Source organism: Salvia splendens, chromosome 19, assembly GCF_004379255.2.
Source record: "Salvia splendens isolate huo1 chromosome 19, SspV2, whole genome shotgun sequence".
In the NCBI taxonomy this organism is placed as follows: domain Eukaryota; kingdom Viridiplantae; phylum Streptophyta; class Magnoliopsida; order Lamiales; family Lamiaceae; genus Salvia; species Salvia splendens.
This window is the reverse complement of record NC_056050.1, coordinates 23,291,171-23,309,370: the sequence shown is the minus strand read 5'-3', so window position 1 is coordinate 23,309,370 and position 18,200 is coordinate 23,291,171. Positions and strand designations below refer to the sequence as shown.

Genomic DNA, 18,200 nt, shown 5'->3' with positions numbered 1-18,200 from the left:
AATCATAAATGAATAAAAAGTCATGATTTTAATGGCAGTTTTCCCTAAATAAAATTGTAATTGTGTACCAACCAAGTAAAAAATATATACCTAAGGATATTAACTTTACACGTACCTCGTTAGAAATGAGAATTATATTATACTCGTAACACAGCTAACCAATTCATTATAGTGACAATAATCATTTAAATTATAAAATTTGGTCAAATTTAGTCTATCCCATGAGGTTGGAAAACAGAATATAATAGTACAGTAAATCACAAAAATTTAATTGTTAGTATTTTTGACAATGGTTAAAGTAGTCTTTTTCATTAAAATAAGTAGTATTTTTTTCTTTTCTTTTCATTTCCTTTAATTTCTTTTTTATTTTCTTATTTTAACTAACTCAACATCACAATTTGTGCATCACTAAAGACAAATTTTACACGAATGAGGTAATTCAGAAATTTGTAGATTTCATAATTTAATACTCTAATTTAAAATAAGACTTGTAACGGGAAATCGTTGATGGAGGGTGGTAAAATGTAGTACTACGTAAAAGTGAGTACTATTGAGTTGAAACATACAAGAGACTTGTTTTGGTTGTTTACCTAACTCTAACTTGCACGCATTCTAACGCCACCTACAAGTCGAAGCATAGCTGAGATTCTAATATTTTTTCCACTCTTTAATTTCAAGACATCATTCTAAGGTTGGCTTGTTGTTGGTGCAAATTTAATGGGTTTTATTTCTATTTTAGATCTAAATTAATAATTGTGGTCGTCTTATTTCATGTACATTATCTTTAATTGACAAAGAGGAATGATTTGGGTGTATTCCCATCTCATGATGCAACACATTAGAGATATTTCACCCAAATTTTGTTGGTTGGAAACCTATAAACATGACCAAATGAGAACTTAGTAGTTGCTATTCACTTTTGAATTTGATGATGATATCTTGTTTCGAATATTTCTTGACAGTATTTTGGTTAATTTTCAATTTGTATCATTTTCACTCTTTAGTCGTCTAACTTGATGGAAAATTTAATGACATGAAAATTAGAAACGATAACTCACTTATTAAATAACAATATAGCAATATTTTCAACTATCAGAATATACCCGTCCTATTCTAAGCTAAAACAATTCAAAATTTTCAATTCATAATTTTCGTTTTTTGTCAATATATAGAAAAATAATGCCCTTGAAAGATTGTCCCATTTGGAGGGAAGAGAGAAAAACACAAAGAGTTATATCTATAAATCCATAATCTCAAGAATATGTTGTAACCAATTCAAATACATAAAAAAAAGATAGGGAAGAATGGCGAAAAGCAAAGTGCTGATAGTTGGGGGGACTGGCTATCTCGGAAAGAGACTGGTGAAAGCTAGTTTACGTGAAGGCCATGAAACCTTCGTTCTGAGCAGGCGCGAGATTGGTGTGGACATAGACAAAGTAGAGATGTTAATATCCTTCAAAATGCTAGGAGCACACCTCGTCCCCGCCTCCTTCAGCGACCACGCCAGCCTTGTAGAAGCCGTTAAGCTCGTCGACGTCGTCATCTGCGCCGTTTCCGGGGTCCACATTCGGAGCCACAGCATCATGCTGCAGCTCAACCTTGTTCGAGCAATCAAGGAGGCTGGAAATGTCAAGGTCTATCGTTAAATGTTTTATTTTATTTTTACTATTTTGATAAATGGATTATGTATTCAACTCATATTTTTAATATTAAAATAATAGTAGTATATAAAAGTAGGACTCACTGTTAATTATGTGGACAGAGGTTTTTGCCATCGGAATTTGGAACAGATCCGGCGAGGATGGAGAAGGCGACAGAGCCGGGAAATGTGATGTTTCAAGACAAAATGGTGGTGAGGAAAGCCATTGAAGAAACTGGGATTCCGTACACGTATGTTTCAGCTAACTGTTTCGCGGGCTATTTTGTTGGAGGTCTGTGTCAGTTTGGTAAAATCCTTCCATCAAGAGACTCCGTGGCCATACACGGAGATGGCCGTAAAAAAGGTCTAGAGTTCAAACTCCGTCACTCTCATTTTAGTCTTATCTTCACATTAACATTTATATAGGGTAAATTGCTAAAAAACAGCCATAAAACAAACAATCTATGCCATAAAATTTAGGTGGAATTGCATCTATTAGTGAAGCCGAGAAACCGTATGTAGACATCACCATGAATGAGTTAATCGATATCATCTATTCCTAAACAAATGGCTTCGTTTGGTTGAACAACAACACCAATTTATTACACGATAGGCAGTCATATTATTTAGCCGTGAAACAACTAAAAATAAATCCAAATTTCATGATTTTTCCGACTGATTTTTTAAGTGGTTAGACGAACCAAAATTTCATAGTTTTTAACACAATTTACCCATAACTATATATTGATATTTGACTAATGGTGCTATGTGTATAGCAATATATGTAGTTGAAGATGACGTAGCCAGCTACACCATAAAGACAATCGATGATCCAAGAACACTCAATAAGACGTTATATATTAGGCCTCCCAAAAACATTCTTTCTCAGAGAGAAGTTGTGAGCATATGGGAAAAGCTAATTGGAAAAGAATTGGACAAGATTACAATCTCCAAAGAAGATTTCTTAGCTACCATGAAAGGTGATTTATTTGCTCAACTCAATTGGAGAATTGTGTCACACAAACAAGGTAAGGTTGCTAATTGTTTGTTATGTTCAATTTTATTGAAGATCTTGATTATGGACAGCAAGTTGGATTAGGGCATTACCACGATGTATTGTATGAAGGATGTCTCACCAATTTTGAAATAGGAAGTGAAGGAGAAGAAGCTTCTCAACTCTACCCTGATGTCAATTATACTGCAGTGGAAGATTATCTCAAACGTTATGTCTAATTTATACCCAAATACAGTGACATAAAATAAATAAATTATTACGATAATTTGTCTTTGATCTAAGGTAAATGAATTCAAGTTCTAACAAGTTTTATTTATTTACTCCTATCAAAATAGAACTAAATTGTTTTGACTTTTTTACAATCGTCTAAATCAAATTGAGACATAAAAACTTGCAATTTAAATTTATCGTAACAAAATCGGCCGAAAGATTGTAAATTGTTTTTATGCATATCTTAATTCTGCTCAGGAATCATGAAATGGTCTTCTCATAGATTATATATAATCTCTGAAGTCTGACATGTGAATTTATTTCATAAATCATCACAGTAGAATAGAAAAAACTTGGAACTTAATAAAAACAAAGAAACAATTTATGGAAACAAGCAGCTCTCATACTGGAAGAGTTCTTCCAAAGCGTATATCGCCTAAAAATAGGCAGATAATCACAGAGCCACAGAAAAAATTGCCGATTTGTAAAAATAAAAAATACTGTACAATAATAATGTACAGCGTATGTGGAAATGAGGAGATCAGAGGTTTGGAAAGGTTTATCAGTCAGGGTTAGTTCAGAAACACGGACCAAATAATGTAATCATCATATCTCCTTCAAATCATTTTTTAAAATAATGAATAATATTAGTAGTAGAAAAAAAAGGGGGAAACCAATGGAATGGAATTGAGAAATAAGAAATCATCAGAGACTTAAATACTAGGAATCATAGAAAATATTCCGATCATATTGTTGCAGTTAATTTTCTCATCACATGATTTCGAGTGTGAAATACAAACAAGCCGATACAAGAAGAGAGAAATAAAATGAAACAATCTGAGAAATGATAATAATTTGTGGCTGAATGTGAAGTAGATGAGGTTTGACGAGAGAATTCAGCCGTATATATATAGGGAGGAAGCGGCGCGCGAGAGAGAGCCGTTGTGAACCCTAAATCGAGAGGCGGCGTTTAATTGTACATTATCAGAGCACGGCCGTGGTGGCCTATCTCCGAAGCACATCTGAGAACAAAAAACATATTTCATTTTAAAAACTAAATAAAACATAAATGTCAAAATAATATAAATAAAATTAATTAAAATATTCATTCTTCAATGTATTACAATATTGAAGTGAAATTAAAAGACATTTCTAGTGAAAAAAAATGTGGAGTAGAGAAAGATGTGGGTGTGTGAAATGAAGGAGAGGAAATTGAGGTTTTTATAATAGGAGAAGAAAATTAAAAAATTAGTTTAAAAAATATGAAAATCGACTCCGCCATCGGCTCGAGCCTCCACAATGGAGGCCAATCGCAGGGCCGATGCGGAGCCTATATGCCATCAGCTGGGGCGATTGATCGGGCATGGGGCGGAGCCGAAAGGGATGAGAGATAGGCCCCCTCCCCACAATGGAGGCCTATGAGAGGCGACGGAGGGGCTGATCGCTCGGCCCTTGCGATCGGCCCCTGCGATCGGCCCCATTACTAGTGCTCTCAATTTATCAATGACGTTATTATGCCAAATAGTATTATTACTGAAGTTTTAATAAATAAAATAGAAAAAAAAAGTTCTATTTTAAAAATGTGACTATCCAAAATGATAATTTGGACTATTAATATGCAAAATTTTACTGAAATTTGGATATAATTCATAAAAGAATTGATGTCTAGAAATCATTCTGTAAGGATACATTAGAAAATGTCAAAGTCCATACATTTAGATAGAAAAAGAATAAACTTAAAGAAAATAGTAGTATCAAATTATGAACTGTGTCGATTGTGTCGGTGTACATTACATCCACACAGTGGGAGGAACAAGATCAATAGCTACAACTGAAGTTGAAAGTTGAAAAATTCTCAAGCTGATTTCTTGTAATCTGACTGGAATTCCCACAAATAAAAACAATAAAAATAAAATGTTGAAAGCGTGAAACTAATGCTAAAATAAATAAAGTAAAATCAAGACAATTATTTTCACTCTATTGAGGGTGAAAATAAAATCGGCCAAAGAACACCAATTTCATCATAGGGCAGTAGAACACCAACCCTTAAACCTCCTAACCCAAATTGGGGATGGCTAAATCACATAACATTTCAAACCCTCGGAAACCCCTAAATACCCAAAAACTAAGAACCTCCAAACCCTAAATAAAGGGTGGTTCTCAGAAAACTAAGAACCTCCAAAGTGTCGAAGGTCCATTCCAGCATCGGATTAGAACGGGAAAGAGGGGGCGGCCAATTGGGGGTTCGGATTGCATATCGACAAGAGATGGGGGTTAGGGTTTCTGAGTGGCTGCGATCCATTGAAGATAACGTGAGGAGGGGGAGGGGGAGGAGGTGGTTGGGACGCCTTTGGCCGGAGGTGGCGGCGAATGAGAACGGGTAGGGTTCTCGAGAGGTAGAGAGAGAGTGAGAATGGAGAGAATGAGATTAATCGTCAAATGGTGTGAGAGGGAGGTGGGTGGGGTGATTTTTTTGATGGCAGGCATGTAAATAAGTGAGAAAGGGGAGGGTAATTAAATTGTCCAAATATAGTAAGTAGAACCGGGACTCTTATTCCCGGACGTACAAAAATGGAAAAACGGGACTCCTATTGCTGGACGGAGGGAGTATTAAATGAATGTAGTAATATATGTACTTGAATAACAATATCATTTATACAATCCACTACGTTTTCTGTGAATCTGAAGAATCCGTCTCCAGCACCGGCACAATAGCTGATGATAATTCTATATGAGACACTCTCACAGCACCGATCAACCGCTCCGGCAACTCATCTGTACTGTTCGCCTGACCGTTGCACCAATTCACAAAATCACATTAAGGGTATATATCAACATAATTTCGTCGTACAAAATTTATGGTTACAAGTTACATTAGTTCTTAAACATTTTCAATCCTTCATAATCCTATAATCCGTGTGAGCTAGCTGGTGATTTCTTGGACACATTCATGTGAACATTTGAGATTATATGAGCTATATAAGTTTGTTCCCAAGATTATATGAGCTATTGTCAGATGAGATTGAATACCTGTACAAGAAAAGCCATGTCGACCACAAGTGTCGTAATAACACCAATCACAAGGCCCAGGACTCCATTTGCCACAGTGGAGGAACCGATATCGATATCAACCTACAAAAAATTAAAAACCAAAGTGGTGAAATCGGATGAGAAATGTACAGCTAGTGCATTGTTTAAGTATATGCTACGGCCTCTATGATGGATAGGGTGGATTTCTAAGAACCTTCCAACTTTACTTGTCTTGATTTCAAGTAGGTGGATAACCCAAAGCCCCTTGATTGTTTTGGTTTCAACTTTAAAGTGATTAACTGCAATTTATTTATGCCACTAATGACATGGGATATGATTTATCATCTCTTTCTTCTAAATGTACAGTGAATAATAGATGTATCATAGTAATTTTATTGTATCCTTCTATTCACTAAACTATCCACTCACCAAATTATGAAATTATAAATCCTTAAGGTATTACACAATCCCCAAAAGTACAGAAAAGGTCTTACTTCCAAATACTTCGGACCACGTATATAGTTGCAATCAACTGCTTTCCCCAATAAACAAGGGGTGCTGCCAACACTCTGGCGTACAATCCAAGAACCCTGCGTGATTTGTAATTTTAGTAAAAATTAGAATGACATGGATTGCATTGAAACAAGAACAAGAGTTTTAAATCTATGAAATCAGTAAAAGGACTCCTAGTTTCAGACATTTGAAATTCTGATTACTTCAGGTTATCATGTGAATCCTGGAAATTGTGAGCAGACATTCATGATGAAAAAGAAGTCGTAGAAGGTTTTTCTGGAACAGAATGACTTGCATATATGTATGAGTATCTATACATAGGCAGACAGACATTTCAACTACTAACATATACAGATCTTTATAAGCTCTCTTCTCTTTCTTGTTCGCATCAGAATTACGGTGACAACATGAATGTTTAGTTATATGTTACTACTGGTTATAGCATCAAAAGCCATAGCGGCTCAAAGAAGTATTAGCTACACAAAATCTAACATAGTTGGCTTCAAAAAAAAATTTAGCATTAGTGAATAGGCACTAGTAGCTCCTTATCAATGGGCAGAAGAAAGCTACCTTAGGTACTGATGGAATAAGCTTCAACCTGCTATTGCGGAACTCATCATCTCCATCGACAAACCTCTGCAAAAGAGATCCTGGTACTAGTTCCTTGGACACAAAATAAAATACCATGCTGTAGTGTGTCGATCCAGGTACCTAGGAGGGAATATTCTCATTAGCTGTACAAACAAACAAACAAAATAAATATGACAGAACTCAGCAACATAATCAACTCACTTGAAGATTAAACACGATAGAGAAAAGTCCTTTATCTGAAGCAACCTAAAAAGAAAGACATAATATTGGTTATATATCAAGAGCAAGAATGAACAAACTGGAATTTGATCAAATAGGCAAAAGCAATTCCTTCAAAAAAAAATTGCATTATCAGAAAGGAATTCAGATCTAATAATGAAAAGATAATCAGCCATAGAAATTCACCTGAGCTGCACAACCCAGGCGTCGAGCTACATGATCCATTCTTTTTGTATCTTTAAACCAATCTACAGCAACTAGATCCATAAGATGTTTGCCTGCAGGAATCTTCAGAAAGTGTTGCAGAAATTCAATTAGACTTTTTGTTAAACAAATTTAGGCAGCCTAGACTGCAATCAAAATGTATCTGCAACTGCAACAAACAAGAAAGTATTTTTACTTTTGATTTGTCATAACAGAAGTGCTTGCTCCGGACTCTGAAGTTGTTTCCATTAGACAATGTCCAACAGTTGCGAGCCTTATCGTGATCATCACGTCGAAGGTTACCAGAGAATATGGATAAATCTATTTGGTCTGTAGACTCTTCTTCATGGCCTAAAATGAATAAAAGAAAAACATTACAAATGAATTGTAGCGCAACATTATCATAATTCCATATCACTTAGACAATCACTAAAGTAGATATATACCAGTTCTCTTGTCTTCAACCTCAAAGGCAGACGACAAAGCCTATAGATGACAGAAACCCAAACTTCAGAATAAACCTTAACTATGCTATAGACACATAAGTATTATGTGAACCTCTTGATCTGCCTGGAGATCTTCATCTTCATCAGAGTATTCATCCATTAAAACAGCATTTCTGTTTGCTGCATGTATTTGATCAAGTGAAGGACTGCGATGGTGAGCAGAAGATGACTGGAGCTTCTTACTCCGCTTTGAAGAGCTGGATACTGATGTCATATTAACCATAACAGGAATCCGAGGAGCCACTGGTCTTTCATCAGTTTGAGAGTAATATTCTCGCAATCCTAAATACAGAAGGAAAACAAAAATCATATCTACAGAGATCACACCAAATTCATACAAAAGAATTAAAGATCAGGGTCAAGAAAAAAGATATAGCTCATAGTTGAAGCATCAGTGTCTTTATCTTTTTTTATAAATATTTTAAACTTAATTTGGCTACAGTGAAAAAATAGATCCAAAAGTGCAGAGGACAATATCTGCTACTCCCTTCGTCCCTGAAAAGTATGAACTACTACTATTTCTTTATTAATCTGTCCGTGAAAAGTATGAACTGTCTAATTATGGAATAGTTAAACAACACATTACCCCTACACATCATTTTATTTTCAACTTGTACCATTACACTACACTACTTACACTACCATTTATCTCTCTCTCTTACTTTACCAATTATACATTAAAACCCCTGTCGAACCAAATGTTCATACTTTTCAGGGACGGAGGGAGTACATCTCAAGAATTTAAATCACATAAAAAGAGATCTCACCAGCAACACTATTTAACATTTGAAGGAGACAATGCTGCTGAAATGATGATACATAACCCACTCCCCAGCCTTTTAGATCAATTTGCATAAGATGTTGGACCTGTGTTCTGGGCCTCCCATTACGAGGTTTCAGAGGTGAAATATTGTATCCTCCACCTGCAATTGGTTCAGGTGAATCTTACAGCATGACTATAACATAAAATGAAGATTGTAAAAATATTCAATTAGTATAGACAACATGGCTTGAGAATTGATTCAAGAAACAGCTGTTTATATACTAATAAAGCTAAGCTGAATTTACTTTCAATATGAGCTCGCACAAATCCAGGTTGAGGGCCACAATTCTCATGCTCCCTAGAACGGAATAGCACAACTGCAAAGTAACATGGATTAAAACAGAGAGATTTGCACTAAAATATTATAAGCACATAAAAGAGGAAGGAAAGCACTAAAACTTTTACCATAACTCCCATCATCATTCCGACGCCAATAGCGCACATAGCAGAGGTCACGAGGCCATACAAACCTGTAATGGGTTACAATATTTGTAAGGATTCTTGATGGTGTACCCTGCAGATGTATTCAAAGAATATATGCACAGGATTTTTGTATGACATATGAGTTGTCTCCTTCAATAGGGAACAGATCATTGAACTATAAAATCCATATAATGCCACCATAAAAAGAGACGAAAACATAATTTTATTTGCTGACAGAAATTTAGCTAACTAGCAAATAATAGAGAAATTAAGAAAACGGCTGAGTATAGTATCTTTAAGGAGCTTTATCTACATTCAGTTAAACCAATGCTCAGGAAACGGCACTGAAGAAAATGTAATGTAAATACTAACATTCTAGAAAGATGATATGATAAGGGCACATTACGTTGGGAACCAATCTAACTGAAGTCTGTGGTAAAGTAAAGCTGTATGTCCATCTACTTCTTCCACTAAGCTACCATACTGGAAACTGCAATCCCACCTACATGCATAATACACTTCTGTTAACGTAGAAGAACAAAGGTTATTAGTTCTGATCTACACATTGTAATGAAATTGTGAATTGTGCCATGATGAACTTTTCCTTTTGTACGCTGCATAAAGAATATGACCATCTCTACATACTGGCTGCAATTAAAATAAGTGCAACATTCACGGAACAGGAAACACAAATTGATATAACCAAATAAAAAATTGAGCAAGTCATGAAGTTTTCTTCACTATCGTAACTTACTTCATTAGCAAATATGATACAAGGAAAAAATATAAAAGTAACCTCCTTGATGTAAACTGTAACTTTTCCTTCTATTGAGCATTACCTATCACAAACTGCTCCCAACATGCAACAAAAGCTCATAACTTGGGAATTCTCAAAATCCAATTTAAAAGAGACAGAGACCTACTCGCATCGTGTCGTATCCATGCCCATTATTAGTTCAAATATTTCTTCACAGGTTGCTTCCACCACCCCAACAGCTTTCATTGCTCTACTGCAGCTCTTTGGCTACATAAATAAATTTGTAAGTAACACATTCTCTACAGAAATCCATGTAAAGCCTATTCAAAAGCACTTCAACAATATGTTGGCAATTAACACGAAGAAACTTTCTTACAAGAATATCTACTTCATCAAGCTCCTCAAATATCCGAAGACCTAAAAGTTCACATAAAAAAATACAGTCGTGAGAGTTAGAAAGTTTCCCATAAAGAAAACGATTAATCAAGATAATATTGTTTCATATATTATCCCATGTCACACTAAAAGGTTTGTAAAACTTGACAGCGAATCTATCAAATTCGACGTAAGTTATGAACATCAACACACCATTTTGGCACTGGAGAAGGCGCCAATACTTTCTAGAAAATGCCTGGTTGTTAGAATTTTGATTAGCCAAATCAGAATCAAATTCTTTTGTCCAGTCATAAACGGACTCAGGGGGGCCTGCTACATGAAAAATTAGTGGTTAAGTTTCAGCATGAAATAAATTTATGAAGCAAGTGGACAAGTTGAAGAAGGAAGACCATTTCCTATTGTTGTTCTACGTAACAAACTTCGATGAGTATCATCATCATCTTCTGCAGCACTAAACCTGCAGAAGAAAAATATCAAACAAATTTAAAAGGGGAAAGCATCAGAATGACACAGAAATAACAGCTCAGAAGCCTCCAACATATGAAATAACATTTGCTAGGCATAGAATCCAACTATAGCATGAGAAATTTTAGATACTCAACGAGTATCATAAAGCAACAGTACTGTACTCAAACGGAAGTTCATCGATGTAAAGATATAGAACAAGATTTTTATAAAGAAAATATCAAAATATTAGTTTGGGAATAGTTCTGTGTATTATATAATTAGTTAAGGACAAGAAAGAGAAAAATGAGTAGAATGACCCTCGAAAGGCCTAAAGATCAGATTAAATGGATGACAGTGCAAGAAGTATCCAGGAGAAAGGAAGAAACTTAGACACTGACATTCTTAATTCAATTTCCTTATATTTTCACGAAACCTGGAATAATTGATACTCAGCAAGGATTATGATAATCCAGGCGTTTTCAGGACTTAGCCAAACTTTGGGGATTCTCAAACTTTAACCTCAGGAACCATGCCAAAACTTAACCATGGTTTTGTTTCCACTGAAAAAGCACGCTCAAGGGTTCAAGTATAACGGATTGGTTTGACTTGGATTGACAGAATGTAGAGCAGTTGTTTATATTATTATTGATTTTCAAAGTTTTCTTGACATCTTTATTGAACAAGCCTACTAAATTCTAAAAAAAATACAATCACCATAATCAATTGAAGCTGCCTTATGCTTAGATCTGAAGTCTAAATCCCTAGAACAACATCATGGGACACATGCAGTTTACCATGCCCATGGCTACAATGATTAATCAGCAAAGCAACAATATCCCTGCCATCTAAAGCTGCTCCCTTGTCTCTTGAAAGGAAATCCGAATAAACCAACGCAACATAAACAATTTAGGCCCAGCAATTGCTGTCAGTGAAGCATACTACTTGCTCAGATGCAAAGCAATTCAATACAAAACCATCCACCATCTACTGAATTACCCTCATGCTTAGCAAAAACCTAAAGAAAGATTTTACTAAATCTAGAAAAGCAATTATTGCTTTTCTAATGAAATGCATTAAAAAGCAATTATTGTAGAAATACATTTATCTTTTACATGAGCAAGCTAACAAAAGCCTTACTTAAGTGATATGTAATCTAATGAAATCCTGTGCATAAGATCCACATTCAGAAACCACTTGCTGACAATCATGTTATGCCGATGAAGCTAACAGAAGCCTCAATCAGAAAACACACACCAAAGCTAACAAAGCCTGTTTCAGAAAACACTTACTGGCTATCATGTTCTGATGATGAAGCATTCCTCCCATTATCCACACCAGATTTATATTCAAAAGAAACGTATTTGTTACCATTAGTAGCTTGAGATTCTTGATGCTGCATGGCGAGAACTATATGTCAGATTTTTCACCAACTAAAAGATACTTTGGTGTCTTATAAGAAAAGTCAATTCAACAGTAATATAATAGCAAAATAGCAAATACTGGAGGAGTCAAAAGATAGAAGAAACCTGATCAATAACAGATTCAATTTTCTCTTTCCAAATCAGTGCCTCCTGAATGTTGAAAGCTGCCATCTGGACCAGGATTATCAATATTTACCACAACGTGAATTCACAAAGAACTAAGATCCCAACAGCAAAAATTACAGAGTTAATTGCTGGAAATAGCACAATGCTTAACTAAATTTGCAATTTTCATATGACTTTTAAAACATTGCAGTTATAACCACTTTTATTTTTTGCAATTACAACATACCCAAGTTTTTAATAATAAAACTTTGTCGTTTCATTTGAAACATGATGTCATTTTAGAGTAAACATTGGATAAATTTTGTTGATAGAATCTGGGATGCTGTATGAGGAACCACAGGGAGCAAATTCAAACAAAATCCAGATAGCTCACAACATACAACTATATTAATTCGTGCATGTCAATGTTGACTTCATTCACATTGTTGTGTTCTTAAACAACTTGGTCGAAATCACCCCTTATAAGCATTGCTAGAACGTCAAATAAACCAGAAGCATCACATCCTCCTTTAAAAATTCTGTGTGTCCCACGCAAATTATGTCATGTTTATTCATCAATCAAGTCTTGTTCATTGAAGTTCTAGTTGCTAAGAATATCTCATATTCAAAGAGCTTTAACTAAGAATATATTCTAAAGGACTTATGAGGGTGCCCATGCCATCTTAACAAACTAAATTGCCAGAAAATCATTTTAGTGAATGGCATACCAGATGTAAAGACAGACAGTAAAAGTCTGAACTTACAAAACTAGTACTGAAAATATGCTTAAAGAGAACATCATAATTCATAATTATTTAAAAAGGTAGGAAAATATGAGGGGAAAATAAATGAAAGATTCCTGTCATGTATGTTAAAGCAAAGGCTCTCTTACTTGTATGCAAAACAATACTATGATAGGATTCCTAATGACACAGTGGCAGCATAATAATTTAACCAAATATAACAACAGCAAATATCTCCAGATGCAAAAGTAACGTACTGTGGTTCGATTATATTTCTCTTTCTTGTTGTATACAGACAGAACGTACACCATCTGCCAAACACCAGAGCATGTTAAAAATAGGCACCAGCCAAAAGTATACCTGAACAGCTTTTATCAATACAAACAGTTAAAACATCAAAACTATCACATGTATTCAAATCAATTACTGCATATGTACCAAAAGAATGCTCTTAAAAGGCCAATAGATTTGGAGAACAGGGACAAAAGGCAGCATTTCACGATCAAGTAATAAAAACATAGATCAGAAATAGTAAACCTAGCTAGTAAATAATTACTCCTGATGTTGTTGGACTCAGCTTGGAATACTAACAATAGACTTCTATTGCTTAAAAATTGTTGGTTTGTAGCTGAAATCCTGAATATGCTGCATACTAGTACTCCCTCCGTTTCTTCATAGTTGAGGCAAAACTTTTCGGCACGGAGTTTAAGAAAGGGATGTTGAATGTGTTAAATAAATAGATAAAAAGTAAGAGAGGGAAAAAAATATAGAGAATAAAGTAGAAAGTGAGTAAAGTAGAGAGAATAAAGTAAGAAAGAGAATAAAGTTACTATATAGGGAAATGACTCAACTATGAGGAAACTTCCCAAAATGGAAAAATGACTCAACTATAGAGAAACGGAGGGAGTACTATTTATTAAAAGCCAATCAAGTAAGTTATCCAGTATCCACCCATTACCGTTCCCACAGTGCATAATTATGATCCAAAACAAGAAGTGAATTCACACTCTCAGGGCACCATGAAAACAAAATGGGACGTGATTGTGATCAACAGAGAGCTGGGATTCAGTACCACAATATGATACCCTATAAGGCCCATCTCTAAGCTTGACTGCTAAGAGATATCATAAGCTAGTAATCCAGTGCCGCCAAAATCATGACTAATTCATCGCAAGCATTCAATGAACACTAATTACCTAGAATATGACACTTACAGTATTGTCTCTTTTTCATTAATATTTTCAAACACAATTCCTAACAACATGCTCCTCCCTTTTCTTTAGTGAATACAAGTATTCAACCATACATGTCCACATTCCATAGAGACAAGTTAAAACAGTGAACATGGAATGAGTAGGTCTTGAGTCTGTTGTGTGATTCTTTTGTTTTTTCTTTCTTTTTTAGGAATCTTCAAGTCATTCTTAAATGAGTTTATATCTATTGATCAAATTAATTTACAATTTTCACATTTTCTCTACTGAAGAACCAATGCATCTTATAGAGGGAATTCCTCACACATCAATATTTCAGCAAGTATTAGTAACTGAACTATAAAAAATGAAACTTGAAACCCATGTTATTTTTTTGAAAAAGGACTCAAGTTTGCCGATGTGAGATCAACAAACTGAACCGCATTAATGCTCACGGTAACTGAAACAACGATATGTTGAACAAAACGATCCAAGAACAATATGTACCACTCTATTTTTGGCATGTCTCCTTTGAGAGTGAAAGAGTAACTACTGTTTACATTATTTTAAATCACAAGATAATACTACAAGGTAATATTCAGCAAGGGTATAAAAAAGATTTAAAAAATGTGAACTGTATCTCACATGACCATGATTGTTCTTCAGTCCTCGGTCCTCCACCCTACAGTTGCCATCTATAAGAAGCGTCTTGGTCGGCACCTTGCCATACGAGAAGGAGAAACATAAAAAAAATGTTGTGTGATTGTAATCAATAGAAATGGAAAATAGTTTCCCTCTAAAAATGAGAAAATTAAGTAGCTCCAAGTCATATGAACTAGACAGTAGGAGATCCTCTTAAGTTTGAACTGCAGCCATCTTACATGATTCATTAGCATATGACCTTCTTGGTAGAGGGAGAGGAGTTCATATCATAGAACTCACAATCTCCAACAACACCAATTAGAAATACTACATATAAAGGGGAAATAATCGTTACAAATGAAATTTACCACATTGTCTTGGGGCTTCTTCTTGTAATACGCCAACAACCTAGACTCAAGCACAAAATATCGCATGTGAATAAATGATCTTCCAATCTTCCGGCGCCCATATCTCACCATCCATCCTTCATAAACCACCTTCGAGTTTGACATCTCCGGACGTATGTCTTCTTCTGCACTTCAAAGTTCCAGCAGCAAATTCAAAACAGTTCTGGAAACTCCGAGCTAATCTTCACTTCTGGAAAGTTAATCAAGCCTATGCAACTACTAAAGGACCATTTACCGTAGATAAAATTGGAAAGGTCCCGATCTCGGTAAACTGAAGAAATTTGATTTCGACGAAGAAGAAAAAACTAACCTCTATCTCACGGAATCAACTTCTCCAGTGTTGAACAGTTGCACCTAACAAAAGATAATTACCAAATAAAAACAAAATCAGCCGCAATTCCTGCCAAACCCGCACCAACTGATCATCGATCGCCTCCAACAGCAGCGATCTGCTTCAGCAAATTCCAAAAAAAGCATCAACTCAAAAGATTAGAGTTGAGAAAATGTGAAGCCAAACAGCAGGTATAATGCATACATTCCAGCACGTCATATACGAGAAAAATACCAACACATAAAATAACAAAGAGCGAGAGAGAGAGGGATATTCGAGCAATACAGTAGTGACGCCCGTGCCAGAATCTTCAGAATTCACCACTTCGCCAATTTACACAGGCGCATCTGCAATTGATTGCTGGGGTGATGAACAAGTGCGTGTGTTTGTGTGTGTGTGAGAGAGAGAGAGAGAGAGAGAGAAACAGACGAGAGCGGGAGAGGGGAAGAGAGAGAAATTAGGGAAGTTAATTTTACAGTTAGTGATCTGAATATGTTTCAGGCCACCGAATAATAAAAGACTAACGCCGGAAAGTTGAAGGAGAGTTTGAAATGGAGAGGAAAATAACAATGAAAATTAAAAATAGAATATACCAAAATATATTTGGAGTTTTTTTTAAAATTTTTGTTTATTGACTTTTATTTCTGCTTGCAGTGGGATTAACAACAGAAAATGTTTTTAAATTATAAAGTCCAGAATGGACTGGGGATGTTGTTTGTCTTTATTCGTAGGGATTACTACTATTTTCTTAAAATATTTGTATTAATTATTAATGGGAGTTGGATTTAAATTTCCTTTCATAATAAGTGTCGAGTATGAGTAAATATTCCCCAAAAATATCCCATCACTCATTTTCCTTTTTGTAATATAAGAATTATTTTGTACTATCCCGTTCCTCGAAAATAATAGTTTATTATTTTTTTTAGCCTGTTCCTTAAATTTTAAAAAATTTTCTATTATTTTTTTCTCTTTCTCTCTTTTTTTATTTTTTTTACTTTAATAATTGTACATTTAAAACCAGTTTAATTTTGTATATTCGGTGTACATATTATTCTTCAAATCATGTGTAGTAGAGTCAAAAAATGGCTCTTGAGATGGTTATCTAAGGTTGGTCAGACCTTTTCTATAGGCTAAAAAATCAACGTTACTATATCTGGTAAAAGGATTTAGATATTTGAAGATTGCAAATTATATAATGATGAAGTAGCTACCCAATTTAAAATACTAAATTTAGTTTGAAAATGAGAGTATGAACTATGAAGTGAGTTACCGTGCCCAAACAGAATTACTTACATAAAATATATACAATGCTCTTTTCGTTCTAGACAATCGATTCGTATATTTCTACCAGCCATCCATTGGCGGACACACGACACAGGTAGAGCTGGGGAGGGCTTCAGCACATGCCAACAATTTTTTTTTCTTTATTTTCTATTGTTAAATTTTTTGAAATTTTCAATATATAATCTTCAGTCCTTCCTAAATCAATGCTATTAAATTAAAGACTAAATTATTGGAGATTGAATGATGGAAGGGGCTGAAATGAATTTCTGTTCGAAAAATATGTAGAGGCAAATGAAGAAATAAAATTAGCTGTCATGGTTTTGGCCTTTTGGAGAAGAAGATGACCCAACTTCCAAGAAATAAATAGTACAATACATAATAATTTTTTTTTAAAAAGTACAATTTTCAAAGAGTGCATGTCTAATTGACTTTTCAACTTTTAACTCAGTTTTTCTTTTTTTTTTCTTTCCGGTTCAATTATGCAAATATTTATGTTTTAACAAATTTTATGTATTATATTCTAAGCATGAAAATATAAAAGAAATTATGGTGGATTGAATGTTAGAATTTTGTTTTTTAAGTTTAATATGTTTGGGTTAGAGTTAATTTGATGTGTTCGGGTTGGATAATCTGAAGTTTGTCTCAAGTGGAGTAATATTTACTATTCCTTCTGTCCCACAAAAGATGGAGTAATATTTACTATTCCCTCCGTTCCACAAAAGATGTCACACTTATAGGACGAAACGAGATTTTAGGAGGTTTTGTTTTGTATGTTAAGTAGATAGAGAAATTATATAATATTTATATTAATGTGAGATAAATTATTTTCCAAAAATTGAAATGTGACATCTTTAGTAGGACAAACTAAAAAGAAAAGTGAGACATCTTTTATGAGACAAATGTAGTATCTTTTACAACGTTATTGTAAGACAATTTTGATTTAATTAATTGAAATTTTAATATTTTGTCTACTATATTTTTTCAAATGTATATTACTAAAAAATCATTCCCCCCATTCGTGATTTGTTAGTTTATGTATCTTACTTTAACTCTTGGGATCGAAAAAACTGTTAAAAAAAGTTAGTGAAAAAATTTAATAAAATTTAAGTCATATTTTTATATATTAATTTTAATAAAATGTAATAAGGGTCGTTAGTGGAATCGGAGTCCAATTATTAAATAAAATAAAAGAGGGTAAATAATATAGTTTTCCTTACACGAACGAAAAAGGATATATGTAGCATGAAACAATTATTTGAAGATGGAAGAAGTATATAATGCAGCCCCTGCCATAATATTTTTCT

General features: G+C 34.4%; 2 protein-coding genes and 3 non-coding genes across 8 annotated transcripts; 1 reads left to right on the top strand and 4 right to left on the bottom strand.

Annotated features, from left to right (window-relative positions):
* The first annotated feature begins 1,155 nt into the window (after nt 1-1,155).
* LOC121778590 (bifunctional pinoresinol-lariciresinol reductase-like) lies at nt 1,156-2,919 on the top strand. The gene is made up of 4 exons (XM_042175959.1): nt 1,156-1,634; nt 1,763-2,003; nt 2,416-2,619; nt 2,709-2,919. The coding sequence occupies exons 1-4, from the start codon at nt 1,305-1,307 to the stop codon at nt 2,870-2,872; spliced, it is 939 nt and encodes a 312-aa protein (XP_042031893.1). The 5' UTR covers nt 1,156-1,304; the 3' UTR covers nt 2,873-2,919.
* Nucleotides 2,920-3,111: 192 nt separating this feature from the next.
* On the bottom strand, nt 3,112-3,208 carry LOC121780494. Its single transcript, XR_006046038.1, has one exon. It is a non-coding gene; the product is annotated as a small nucleolar RNA R64/Z200 family (small nucleolar RNA).
* Nucleotides 3,209-3,401: 193 nt separating this feature from the next.
* On the bottom strand, nt 3,402-3,479 carry LOC121780478. Its single transcript, XR_006046022.1, has one exon. It is a non-coding gene; the product is annotated as a small nucleolar RNA SNORD18 (small nucleolar RNA).
* An 85-nt stretch (nt 3,480-3,564) lies between these two features.
* LOC121780493 lies at nt 3,565-3,646 on the bottom strand. The gene has a single exon (XR_006046037.1). It is a non-coding gene; the product is annotated as a small nucleolar RNA Z199 (small nucleolar RNA).
* A 954-nt stretch (nt 3,647-4,600) lies between these two features.
* LOC121779768 (protein ENHANCED DISEASE RESISTANCE 2-like) lies at nt 4,601-16,218 on the bottom strand. Of its 4 annotated transcripts, none has more exons than XM_042177182.1 (24): nt 15,898-16,218; nt 15,592-15,730; nt 15,243-15,411; nt 14,878-14,952; nt 13,300-13,353; nt 12,300-12,365; nt 12,063-12,166; nt 10,716-10,783; nt 10,519-10,638; nt 10,307-10,347; nt 10,097-10,197; nt 9,580-9,675; nt 9,156-9,220; nt 8,996-9,067; nt 8,695-8,850; nt 7,980-8,209; nt 7,868-7,907; nt 7,618-7,772; nt 7,404-7,505; nt 7,200-7,244; nt 6,978-7,118; nt 6,389-6,484; nt 5,895-5,996; nt 4,601-5,652 (listed from the first exon to the last, which is right to left on the bottom strand). In XM_042177182.1, exons 3-24 carry the CDS (start codon nt 15,384-15,386, stop codon nt 5,530-5,532), a joined length of 2,196 nt encoding a protein of 731 aa, XP_042033116.1. In that variant the 5' UTR covers nt 15,387-15,411; nt 15,592-15,730; nt 15,898-16,218; the 3' UTR covers nt 4,601-5,529. The 4 variants fall into 4 exon arrangements, with proteins under 4 accessions (XP_042033116.1, XP_042033115.1, XP_042033114.1 ...); XM_042177181.1 differs by having other exon boundaries at nt 15,243-15,406; nt 15,592-15,733; nt 15,898-16,217; XM_042177180.1 differs by having other exon boundaries at nt 15,243-15,406; nt 15,898-16,217.
* Nucleotides 16,219-18,200: the final 1,982 nt, after the last annotated feature.